The following is a 12,821-nucleotide window of genomic DNA, read 5'->3' as shown; positions in this document are numbered from 1 at the left end:
TACATAATTGGGAAACTGTCATATCTTGATTGGCATGGCTTTGCTAGATCTTGTTTAAAGGAGTTTTCTGGGCAAAAACTGTTGATGACCTACCCTCAAATGTCAGTGCAGCATGGCCGGGTGTTATCATCAGGTTCAGGAGCAGAAGTACCATAGCTGGCTTCACGCCCATTAAAATCAATGGGAGCTGAAGCCTCCTATTACATGTCTGCGTCCATCCCTTGTACCAGATGTGGAAGTTCTGGAACTTTAATGCCCACTTCAGCTCCCATTGATTTCAATGTGAGCAAAGATAGCTATGGCACCTCTGCTCCTGACCCCGATGACGATATCCAGCCTACTGTTCTGACAGCAGGTCAGGTGATCAGCTAATCGCTGGGGATCCCAAGTGGTGGGTTCCTGGTGATTAACTATTGATGACCAATCCAGATGATAGTTATTGCCCAGAAAACCCCTTTAATTTTTGGAAAATATAAACTCATTTACATCTATAGAGTCTGTATCATTCATTCATCTTTCAAGATAATTGAGTGATCATATGTAATTACATTTATATTTGAAAGGATTCTACCAGATGAACTAGAAAGATAATTCACTAAGAAAGCAATTTAAACCTACTAAACTTCAATAAATTACTAAGGATGCCTTTTATTAGTTTTTTGCTATTGCATTTCACATAGTAACATGATATGTTAAGCTGAAAAAAACATATCCATCTAGCTCACCCTTTTACCCTCCGCTGCCCCCATTACCCACTGTTAATCAAGAGGGAGGCAAAAAAACACCCAATGAGGTGGAAGGCAATTTTTCTCATTTAAAGGGAAAGAATTCCTCCCTGACTCCAAGTTTGACAATTGGAATAATTCCTGGATTACCGACCCTTCTGGATTAACTAGTGACTATAACATGTAATACTGTATTGCTCAAGAAAGGCATCCAGGCCCCTCTTAAACTCTTTTAGTGAGTACACCATCACTACATCCTCCGGCAGACCGTTTCATAGTCTCATTGCTCTTACAGTAAAGAACCCCCTTCTATGTCGGTGTAGAAACCTTTCCTTTCGACGTAGAGGATCTTCCCTTGTTACAGTCACAGTCCTGGGAATAAACAGATGATGGGAGAGATCTCTGTATTGTCCCCTGATATAGTTATACATTGTTATTAGGTCGCCCCTCAGCCATCTTTTTTCTAAACCAGATAACTGCAATTTCGATAACCTCTCTGGGTATTGTAGTCTGCCCATTCCATTTATTACTTAGGTTGTCTTTGAACATGCTCAAGCTCTGATATTTCCTTGAGTACCGATGCCCAAAACTGTACACAATATTTCATATGTGGTCTAACAAACAACTTGTAAAGAGGAAGAACAATGTTCTCGTCTTGTGCCCATAGACCTCTTTTGAAGCACCCCATTATCCTAATTACCTTGACAGCAGCTGTTTGCTCCAGGTAAGTTTACAGTTAGCTAAAATCCTGAGTCCTTTTCCATGTTAGTTTTACCCAGTGGTTTCCCATTTAGTGTGTAATGGTGACATGTATTTCCATGCCCATGTGCATAGCCTTATATTTATCAGTGTTAAACCTCATTTGCCACTTTTTTTGCTCAAGCCTCCAACTTATCCAGATCCTCTTGCAACCAAACTACTGTCCCTTCTTGTGGTAATTACTTTACATAGTTTTGTATCATCTGCAAATTTTTGTAATGTTACTGTTCATTTCCTCTACAAGGTTGTTAATAAGTGCATTAAAAGAATAGGGCCCAGTACTGCCCCCTGTGGTACTACACTAGTAATGTTGACCTAATCAGAATATGCACCATTAATAACCACCGTCTGCTTTCTATGCCTGCACCAGTTACTTACTCACTTACATGCATTCTCGTCCAGATCAAGCATTCTCATTTTATATACCAACCTTTTATGCGGCACAGTATCAGTCGCTTTGGAACACTCGAGATACACAAGATCCAATGACTTTCCCTGGTCCAATTTAGAACTTACCTCCTCATAGTAGCTGATCAGATTGGAGTTATACAGATATTTTGCTTGAGGTACTCCAGGATAGCATCTTTTAGAAACGTAAAACTTACCAGTCTGTAGGTTCAAAGTTCGCTTTTCGCCCACTTTTTAAATATTGGCACTGCGCTAATCCAGTGGAACAGACCCCGTCACTATAGAGTACTTAAATATAAGAAACAACGGTCTGTATATTATATTACTTAGTTCTCTTAGTACTCAGGGGTATATGCTATCAGGACACGGTGATTTGTCTATTCTTTTTAAAGTGGCTCTACATTTCTTCCTGGTGACATTTAATAGGGAGTTTACTTTATCGCTCAGCATCTCATCTAACATTTTCTTCTGTGAATTCACTGGGAAAAAAACTATTTAACCTCTTTAGGATGCTGCCCTTTTTTTTCCCCATGTTCGGTTTTTCCTTCCCCCTTTAAAAAAATCATAACTAGTGATGAGCAAGTATACTTGCTAAGGGCAATTGCCCGAGCGAGCATTGCCCTTAGCGAGTACCTGCCCGCTCGAGACAAAAGGTTCGGGTGCCGGCGGCGGGCAGGGAGCTGCGGAGGAGAGTCGGGAGGAACAGAGGGGAGATCTCTCTCTCCCTCTCTCCCCCCTGCTGACTGCCGCTACTCACCGCTCCCCCGCGCCGGCACCCGAACCTTTTGTTTCGAGCGGGCAGGCACTCGCTAAGGGCAATGCTCGCTCGAGCAATTGCCTTAGCGAGTATACTCGCTCCTCTCTAATCATAACTCTTTTATTTAACCACTGATGTTGATGTCTGAGGGTTTGCTTTTTGCAGGCCGAATAGTATTTTTTCAATGATACTGTATAATGTACCATTTAATGTTCTGAAAAACTTTTTAAAAATTCTAAATGCTGCGAAATGGAAAAAAAACTTTAATTTTTGTGAGACGTACTGTAGTTTCTATCGTCACCATTTTGGAAAAATACGACTTTTTGGTCGCTTTTTATTACATTTTTTTTCTTGGAGACACAGCGTCCAAAAAAATTTTATTTTTTCTGACAACATTCACCGTGTGGGGTAAATAATGCATTACTTTTGTAGATCAGACTTTTACAAACGGAGCAATACCAAATATATATTTTTTTATTTATTATTTAGATTCTTTTATTATAAATAAGGCAAAATGTTTTGATTTTTTTGTTACAATTAATAAAACGTTTTTAAACAAATTTTTTTTTTTAGTGCCTTTGATCTTTCCTGCAGTATGATGTAATGCCATAGCATCACATTTAGAGATGAGCGAGCGTACTCGGTAAGGCAAAATACTCGAGCGAGTAGTGCCTTTTTCAAGTACATGCCCGTTCGTCACAAAAGATTCCCGTGCCGGCGGGGGTGAGCGGTGAGTTGCAGGAGTGAGCAGGAGGGGGGGGGGGGGGTGAGAAAGAGAGAGACCTTCCCCCCGTTCCTCCGCGCTCTTCCCCGCCGCTCCCCAACCCCCGCCGGCACCCGAATCTTTTGAGACGAGCGGGCATGTACTCGAAAAAGGCAATACTCGCTTCAGTATTTTGCCTTACCGAGTGCGCTCGCTCATCTCTAATCACATTATACTGCGATCTGATTGGCTATCAAGACACGCTATAGCCTATCTGCCATAGCTGAACCCAGTGTCCTGTTGTTCAATACTGACAACTGGGTTCAGGACTCCCAATCAATGATTCAGGTTCTGGTTTAAATATTCAAGGTTTATGCACTCCCTAATATAATGATTCATACGTTCCCTATTATAATGGTTTCTTTGATCTGTCAAATCATCAGGAACCTAGTTAATAAGTTGCATTCTTAGTATATAGTTGGGAAAGATGGATCTTCTTAAACCAATTCCACATTCATGCCGACCGCCAGTCAAGTATATAACCTAACATAGCGAAGAGCGTGTAGCCTGAGAAACAAGTTCTTTCTCTATGAATCTTAATGCCTAAACCAGAGCAAAGAATGAACCCGCAGAAAAAGGTTTTTTGTTTTTGGGGGTTAAAAAGCTAACAGTTGGAGTCAATACTCCCAAAGAACCCTCCCTATCTACCAAAGGTGGAGATCAATCCACCAGTTAAAGATATAAGAACAAAATAAAAAAAGTAGAGAGGAGAGTAGTATAGCCATTAGCCCTGATGGTAGACTAGCAGCATACACATGCTCTTCGCTATGTTAGGTTATATACTTGGTATATAACCTAACTTATAGGTAATGTATATAACCTATATATGTTAGGTTATATCCTTTACCACTACCAAAACTTATCTAGCCTGCCCTGCTATCCTATTCCCCTTATTACTGGAGCAGAGATTCCCCTGGTGGTCAGAAGCCATGTAATGCTGAAGCTGTGCTAACCCTGTAATGGAATTCCCAAACTGGTTGGGGTGTTCCAGTTCAGGACTAGCCTCAGTGGATCTATTCTTTCTATCCCTTCGTCTGTCACCCACCTAGCTGCCTGATCATCCTGCACTCCCATACTGCCATCCATCTCTACATCTGCCCGAGCGAGTGCCTGCTCAGTGAGTAGCAAACTCTTTTCCATGTTGCCAATGGACCTCAAATCTTGCAAGCTGCACATTTAGATCCAGTATCTGGGCTTCCAAATGCGCAATGAACTCACATTATCTACAGCAGTATGCACCCTCGAACGGCTGTTCAAGGTCTGCATACATGGCACAAGATGCACACAGGACAGCATTGGCAGTCATTGCGCACATATTTAATGGGGATTGTACAGATAGATTAGGTGACTGCAAAAATTCAAGTATATAAGCAGTAAATAAATACAAGTGACTCTTCCAAAATCCCTGAATCCAAATTCACTAATCACAAGTACCACACTTAAGATACAGCACACTTTAGAAAACAGCAATATAGCCACACTCACTTATGTTTGCTTTATATAGCCCCTATCTGTAATACTTCTGCTTCTCCTCTGTTTGGGAAGGGCATTCACATGCATTCATATGACAGACTACTAATCCGAAAAAAGTGGGACTGCAAAATAAGTAGCGGATCATACTACAGACGATAATTTTATTACTGACCTTGTCAAGGACCTTGATAATTCAGGGTCTATTTTTCTAAACATATGAAGCCTACAAAGTGATGAACCCAGAGGACAACAGACAGCTACTGCAGATTGGCTTGGACTAAATGATGAGCTGGGCTGGATGTGGCTACGGAGGATGTAGTAAGGAAAACTAAGGTCATGCTGATCACGGCTAATCTATATAATAACAATAATACATTAATTACAAAAGACTCCATAAAGTTCAACCTATGATCCTGTAGTGCTTTCTGTGACCCTATACTGAACATTTTTACAACACATAATGAAGCTTTGTCACCGTGAAAAAAAGGCAGATTGTGCTATTCACCGCCTGAAAAATGATTAATATTCTTTGTTACATTTAAATAGTTCATCAACAAAGCAATTAAAATGATTCTACATTATCCAGATAATTAGTAGAGTTATCTCCACACAAAACTTTTTTTATTTGTGGGTACAGCTAAATTAATATAATAAAATAACCAGGTACTAGTCATGTAATCTGCCTAAATTATCTTTTTCCAAATGGTCTTTTCTAATGGGGATGTCTTGCCAATTAGCATTTTTTTATAGCTCAAAATGGTATAACATAAAGAAATAATTCATAATCAACGATTTCCCAGCTGCTCCCGTTCCAACACTTTCCAGGTTCCACGCTGGTATCTACATCCTGATCCCTCTCGACATGGATAACTGACCACTGCAGTCAACCAATGGTGACCCACTACAGCTAGTGATTGGCTGCAGCAATCACATTTCGTGTCTACAGGGACCAAGCCAGCCAATGACGGGTTTCAGTAGTCACATGACCATGTTGAGAGAGATCACGAAGTACAGAATAGTGTTGAAATGGGAGTGGCATTAGTTAGGGGGGGTATGACATTCTATTTTTTACCCTGTAATTAGGTGACTGTAATAGTCTTCTATTTTAGTTTTTTATCCAGTGTTTTACTGTTTGCAATGTTAAGTGTGGTTGTGCCCTCTGTACCCTGACAGGGAGGAGCATAAGTGTTGCGGATCCAAGTCAGGTGCTACTATTGCTAGGCAACACTTGGAGGTATAATTGGGTGGCTCATGCCAGAAGAGATGAGAAATGAGGCTTTGAGGAGAGAAACAAGTTGGGTTCTGCCCGGTTCTCGCAGACTGCAATGGCTATGCCCTTTTGGAAGATAATTCAAAAAGTCCAGTTTTTCAGACAACATAATTCCTGTGTGATGGACCCTACCACAGAAGTTCTGTACAGGGGGACACAGAAAATCCTATCATAGTTGCTGCTGTTTATTAGAGGCTCCTGTCACAGAGTTCTAATGAAGCAGATGTATACTAATGGTCTGTAGCTTATTTTAGTGAACATACAAAGAAGTGATAATGACAGTGCCCTACCAGCAGGCAGAGATGGTTCAGGCTCTAGCTGCTTATGTGATTTGTTAATGCATTATTGGAATGATAGCACAGAATAGTGAAAGAGAAATCAGGGCGAAATGTAAACAACAAGATGGCACCTGATAAGTATCAGACAGGAGGCTGCACTGCATGGAAGTTACTGCAATATACATAGGAGACCTCCAGAGTGTGACAATTAGGTGAAGAGGGCAGGTATGGAAGAAAAGTTTTTCTAACATACATCCAGCTAATACGTTGTTCAGCAGATGGCACAAGAATGGTCACATAATCTATTATCATATATAAAGTAAAGAAGTTGAAGTTCTTTCACTAGACTGTGGACTAGTCTGTCTAAAGAGCAAGGCTCCAGCCTAAAGAATACTCCTTTGTTGCCTTTGGGTTCCCAAGTAGATGTATATCATTTCTGATTTCACTAACTTCTGTAAGAAAAATATACTGAAAATATGAGGATCAATAGAGCATGTAAAAAGTGTAATTAGCTATAGCCATACTAATCAAAACACTAAACAGCATTAGCTTCCAAATCTAGAACTAACAGTAGTATATTCAGTAGTAGCAGTACAACATAGAATATCCAGAGGACCCAACTAGGTTGTATTTGCTGCAACACAAAAAAAGTGGAATAAAAGTTTATAGGCATCAATGCTTGGGGCTCTACTCAGGCCTCAACATTCTTAGGTCGAAACTAAAGACTGTTTATCTAAAATCCACTCCACTGTTCATTTCATTTCTCAAATGAGAATAGATATAGGAAAATAAAGATGTTGTGCTCTTAAACTTGGACTTATGCCTGGTGTATTATATCGGAACTCTTGATTAATGCACTTAGAGTATCTAGTCCTGCTTTACTAATGGTGGATAGTGGAAACTCATGTTCCCAGTAGAGTTTCTCCAACGTGTCAGGTACAGTAATGTGTAATTTTCTCAAATCAAATGCAAACAGTTGGAAATTGAAAGTATTACACCCCCCCCCCCCCCCTCACGCCAGAGTTGCAGTAACTTTATGAAACTTGAATCAAAGTATCCCAAAATGGAGGATATTAATTAAAACTGTATAAAGTATGTTTAAGAGTATGCAAAGTCAGGGTCCCTTTCTTATGCAAAATGTTACACTGTTTTAGTTTATAAGTCATACAATATGTTATGTAAGAAGGTCCTTTTTTGTCGGTGACCAGCAATGCATAAACCGGAGTACAAACTCTGTGCCCCCAAATGTCTGACTTTGAGAGAGGTCAGATAATTCGCATGTTTGAAATGGGAGCATCATATCGTGAAATCTCCCAAAGGACTGGCCATAGTGCAATGTAAGTACAGAGAGTGACCACCCTGCTGTGATTTCAGAGCTCCACACTGGAGTCATAGTTTGGGGAACAATCAGTTATGACAGTTGGTGGTTGTTAAAGACACAAGTATATGGACAGAGTGGTACACCCTATTGTCATACTCTTCATGACCACCATCCAAAATGGTATCTTCAAACAGGATAATGCCCATCCACATACTGCAGCCATCACAAGACAAGACTTGCAAGATGTCATGACCATGGATTTGCCCACATAGTCACCAGATTTATCCCCAATAGAGCATGACTGGGACGCCATAGTTAGACGGATTACGTCACATGGCCACCCACCACAAACTGTACAACAACTGAATGCACAAGGCATGCAGGCATGGAGAGACATACCCAACAAAATACCCAACAAAATATCCGAACACTTAATTATTCAATGCCTGCAAGGATCCAAGAGTATATAGGTGCTCATGGCGGGCACACGTCTTACTGAAATAAACTTTGCCTGAATCATTCCAATTTGCTAGAATTCATTCTGGGTCTGTACATATCTATCATGTCTCATGAAATCCCACCAATTCCTTTCAATTTCCACCAGCGACGGTTCATGTTGACCTTTCCTGTGTCCCCAAGGCTTCACTGATATTTGCACAGTGTGTTCTGTCCAGTAGTTTAGAGGTTACACCAATTACTGGTAATAGTTTTATTTTTACATAAACAATCTCTTTATTGCATTTCAGTGCTGTGTTATTAAATGGCCCGTGAAAGAATCCGAATACGGTTTTAAGCTGGTCTCTCCATTGATGAGTAATGACTCATCTGTGTTTCTTCCTACTTTGATATTCTTTTAAATATTCAAGAATTTCTTGAGTTTCATTTTATTAATAATTTATATCTCCAGTAGGATCTATACTAAAGCTTCTGATAGCAGAATTCTGCATTTGATGAAGAACGTCACATAGATTACTCTATAAAGCTGAGCATGTGAAGGATTGGTGGCAAGCCTGTTCATTTTATGGATAGACCTTAATTAATTTTACAAACAAAAAATGCCAAGAAAGCCTGAACGCTCCAAAGATCTTTTTCATTTTTCACCCAGCTATGCTGCAAAGCTTTTGATGCATAAAATTATCCAGATCCGAGAAGAACATGAAGTCATTTAAATGCATGGATGTCTTTTTGTGTCAGGAGAGATTGTCTGCTGGTTAAATAGATTGAAGGAGTAAGGGAGAAAAGTGTGGAAAAATAAATGCATAAAGCAATTCAGAGATCACTGAGCTATGCATGAGGCAAGAATATACAATGTGACCTGTGTGTATATCACCTATTGATATGCTGTAACCAATTCCAGTCAATTGCTTGATGATTTGCAAATAAATGGCAAAGTACAACAAACTTTGTTACATTATATCTACTACATGAAAGTTCATAATACTTTTTGTGTTTACATCCTGCGCTGTAGTCAGGGGTGTAACTATAAGGGGATGAGAAGTGTGTGGCCATACCCACCCACTGGCACCTGAGGGGGCCCTAAGCTCCTGTGCCCCATATGAGGAGACCAGCACAATGAATGATGCATCACATTGAGGGCCTGTTACAAGAAGCTTCACTTTATGCTTCTGATAGTAATCTATTAGGAAATTGATCATCCATGAGAAATGTAGTAAAGTAAACTGAAAAAGAATATATGGATAAAATGTAAAACTCTACTGTAAGCGGTGATAGGTATATGAGATTTGTTGGCCAAGCACATTGCCAGAGCTGTAGGTGCCTTAGGAGGCCTAAAGGCCCGTCTGGCACATAACTATTTGAATAGCACATAGTGGTAAGCAGAAAGCCATGTTACAGATTTTGCCTTGGCGACTAGGATCTTTGAGTTATGCTTCTGGCCCTTGTAGTCCAATATGTCAAGCAATGAGGACAGTAAAAGTGATATCTCATACCGTGTAAAAGTTTTAGGCGGATGTGGATAAAATGCTGCAAAGTAAGAATTTTTTCAAAAATAGAAGGCATCAGATTGACTCCAGATTTATTTTGCTACAGAACAACAACCCCCAAAATAAAGCCAATGTTATTAAGAACTATCTTCAGCGTAAAGAAGAACAAGGAGTCCTGGAAGCGATGATATGGCCCCCACAGAGCCCTGATCTCAGCATCATCAAGCCTGTCTGGGATTACATGAAGCGACAGAAGGATTTGAGTATAGAAGATCTGTGGTTAGTTCTTCAAGGTGTCTGTAATAGCGGCCCTGCCGAGTTCAATCAAAAACTGTGTGCAAGTGCAACTAGAAGAAATGATGCTGTTTTGAAGGCAAAGGGTGGTCACAACAGTTATTGATTTGATTTAGATTTCTTATTTGTTAATTGACTTAATAGTTTGTTTGTTAATTAACAAAATGCAAACACTTCTATTTTTGAAACAATTCCTACTTTGCAGCATTTTTTCCACACCTGCCTAAAAAAAAAAAAAAACTGTACTGTAAGTTCATCTTCTGTAGAGTACTACATGGCACATGTTGCAAGATAGAGGTAATGGAATTGTGCAAAACTTTCTCCAATGAGAGTCTGTTTGTCCTGGTATGTAGGACATTATATCCTCCTATTTACTACTATACAACACTATATGTTTCCAGTATGTGGGTTTTTTTTGCATTCCTTGGATGGAAACCTTATTTGTTATCCGATATTGTGATGGGAAATAGTTCAAGTAGACCCTTCTTAAAAAAATCATAAAGTACAAGTGAAGAGAATTTGCCAGAAGAATTGAAAAGTCAACCACTGGTTCATGGACAATGTCATGCATGGACAAAGTTTTATGAGAAACAAAGTCTGCGGAAATCTATTTTTTGTGAAAGTATACTTTTCTAAATAAAACCTCAGCAATTATAATGCAGTAGCATGATACTGTGCTATTTCACGGTCTGCAGAGCATCTAGTCTTCGGGATCATACAGATTGCAGATAAGTATGATTTGTTAAGTACAGAGTAAAATTGATCTCAGAAATATGCCTTGCAAACGTTTTCCTCTTCCTGAACACAGACTCAGCAGTGCTTTCTTAGTGCCATAATTGCAGATAGCCACTGCAGTAAGGGAAGATATGATATTAAGGCAATGTCCTACCTAGGCCACTCAGCTACACAAGCAATGTCACCAGCTGCCAGGAACACATTACTCAATGGATGATTATTCAGCCATTTGGGTAATGGTCCCCAATGAGCTGTACATCAGAGACATCTAGCCCTGGCAGGGTTAGATATACGAATACAATTCCTTGGTGGACACGTGATAAGATTCTACATAGGAAAAACAAACTTGCAACTTGGTAACCCTTTCCCAGAAGTGACTGCTGCACTGCATTGCAGAAGTGTAGGTATCAAAGGGTTAAACAAAAAGTTGCTTGAGGTGACAGTAAGCATCTTCCAGTTGTAGTTCCCATTATCCGCATTCCATTTACTGCAGTACTTCCTTATGCAACATGAATGGGAGCTACAGTAGCCTTCTAGAACCACAGCAGCTCTTACACCTTTGCAGAGGTCATTGCAGATTTCTGTTATTTGTGGCTGTTTTCTAGGATTGGAAGATTCCTATTTTGTATGAATTGCCCTTAAGTGATAAGTGCCAGGTGGTCAGTGAACAGAAGGAACACATGGCTGAGGACTGGCAGCTACTTGTGCAGCATTCATTCCATGGGCAGACAGCTGCTGTGCCTCTACAGAGTCCTGGGAGAAGCGGCTAAGTCATCACCTTTTATTTAGGGTGCAGAAGCAACTTTTTTGGGGGTAGGGGATTACTATAAACTTGGGTGGCGTATTGCAGGTGGCAACAATGTATTCTGTTCATTCCCAGCATGACAAGTGCATACAAAGTACATATGGAGTGTCACTCACCTGTCTGTGTGGCAGAGGCTGCCCAGGGCTGGGGGCAGGAGAGCAGCAGCAGACAGAAGAGGTGCAGCAATGCGGGGCAGGAGAGCTGAGCTGGCAGATGGGGCATGGGAGAGGATGGCCGGGGATGCCGCAGGGAGCTGCCTGCCTCCTCCATATCTCATAGCTCTGCAGACCTGGATACAGCTCAGTCACTATGTGGCACCAGCACACTCTTCATTGGCATGCTCTTGTCTCCAGCACAGAGGGGGCTCGAACACCCCAGCAGGGGTTATCTGGCTCCCATTTGGATCTTCCCTACAGCTGCATCAGCTATTGCAGCACTTGCATCCTTCTCCCACAGTATCCACCCGTCTGGCTGGCTCTCCTATTTTTTCTGCACATTGCACCTCCCTCTCGCCCCCTTGGTGCATGACAGAGGCTCAGCTGCCTCCTCCCCCAGTTACTACTCTATGCAACACAAGCTGGTGGTGGCTGCTCGTCCTCCCTCCCCTGGGCTGGTGCTGATGCTTCTGTTGCTAGGAGAGGAGCATGCTATGGCGCATGCGTGCTGCAGAGCTGGAGGAGGCTCCCACAAGGATGCAGTGCACAACCTGGAGAGCAGAGTAGCAGTCATGGCAATTCTGGCTCTTTTTGGTAAGCCGGATCATTCGGCTCAGCTAGCGTGTTGGCTTTTTTGGCTCCTGAATGGCTCTTCATGTAATGCTATAATTCGCTCATTTATACAATAAATGGTTTGGTGTAAAAGAACCCGTAATGCTGTTCTGCATCCTCTGTGCTGCGTGACCCTCCAGGCAGGAGTCCTTACTGTATATAATCCCTGGACCCGCAGCTATAGAGGTGGCTGTAACCCTGTCACTGCTGGAGAACAATCAGGAGTTCCCACTGTAGCACATATAGCAGGAGGGGGGACATTATACACCGGGGGGTTTCCAACAGACGACCGCTCAGGGGCCTTCTGCAGTGAGAGGGAGAAGGCAGCACGTTGGCTGTCATTAGTAGGTTCGTGCAGGACTTCCACACAGAGTAGTGCGGTCTATGGACATCGCTTATTACATCCACCCCAAGACATAAGTTGCTAAAGAACATAAAAGAACCTGCGACACATCTGGAGCGAGCGCAGAAATGATAGGGGAAGACACATGTAGGCGGTATTCACACGGGTGATTTTGCCGTG

The 12,821-nt window shown here is 41.4% G+C and overlaps 1 protein-coding gene across 1 annotated transcript in view; it reads right to left on the bottom strand.

Moving 5' to 3' along the window:
• The window catches only part of ADAM23 (ADAM metallopeptidase domain 23), a 175,961-nt gene extending 163,979 nt beyond the window's left edge, over positions 1-11,982 (bottom strand). The window contains exon 1 of the mRNA XM_066577434.1: positions 11,648-11,982. Coding sequence (XP_066433531.1) covers positions 11,648-11,801 — 154 coding nt within the window. The 5' untranslated portion in view covers positions 11,802-11,982. The remainder of the gene's footprint in view (positions 1-11,647) is intronic.
• Between the last annotated feature and the right edge of the window lie 839 nt (positions 11,983-12,821).

Source organism: Eleutherodactylus coqui, chromosome 8 (genome assembly GCF_035609145.1).
Source record: "Eleutherodactylus coqui strain aEleCoq1 chromosome 8, aEleCoq1.hap1, whole genome shotgun sequence".
Classification (NCBI taxonomy): Eukaryota; Metazoa; Chordata; class Amphibia; order Anura; family Eleutherodactylidae; genus Eleutherodactylus; species Eleutherodactylus coqui.
This window is presented reverse-complemented; position numbering and strand designations above follow the sequence as displayed.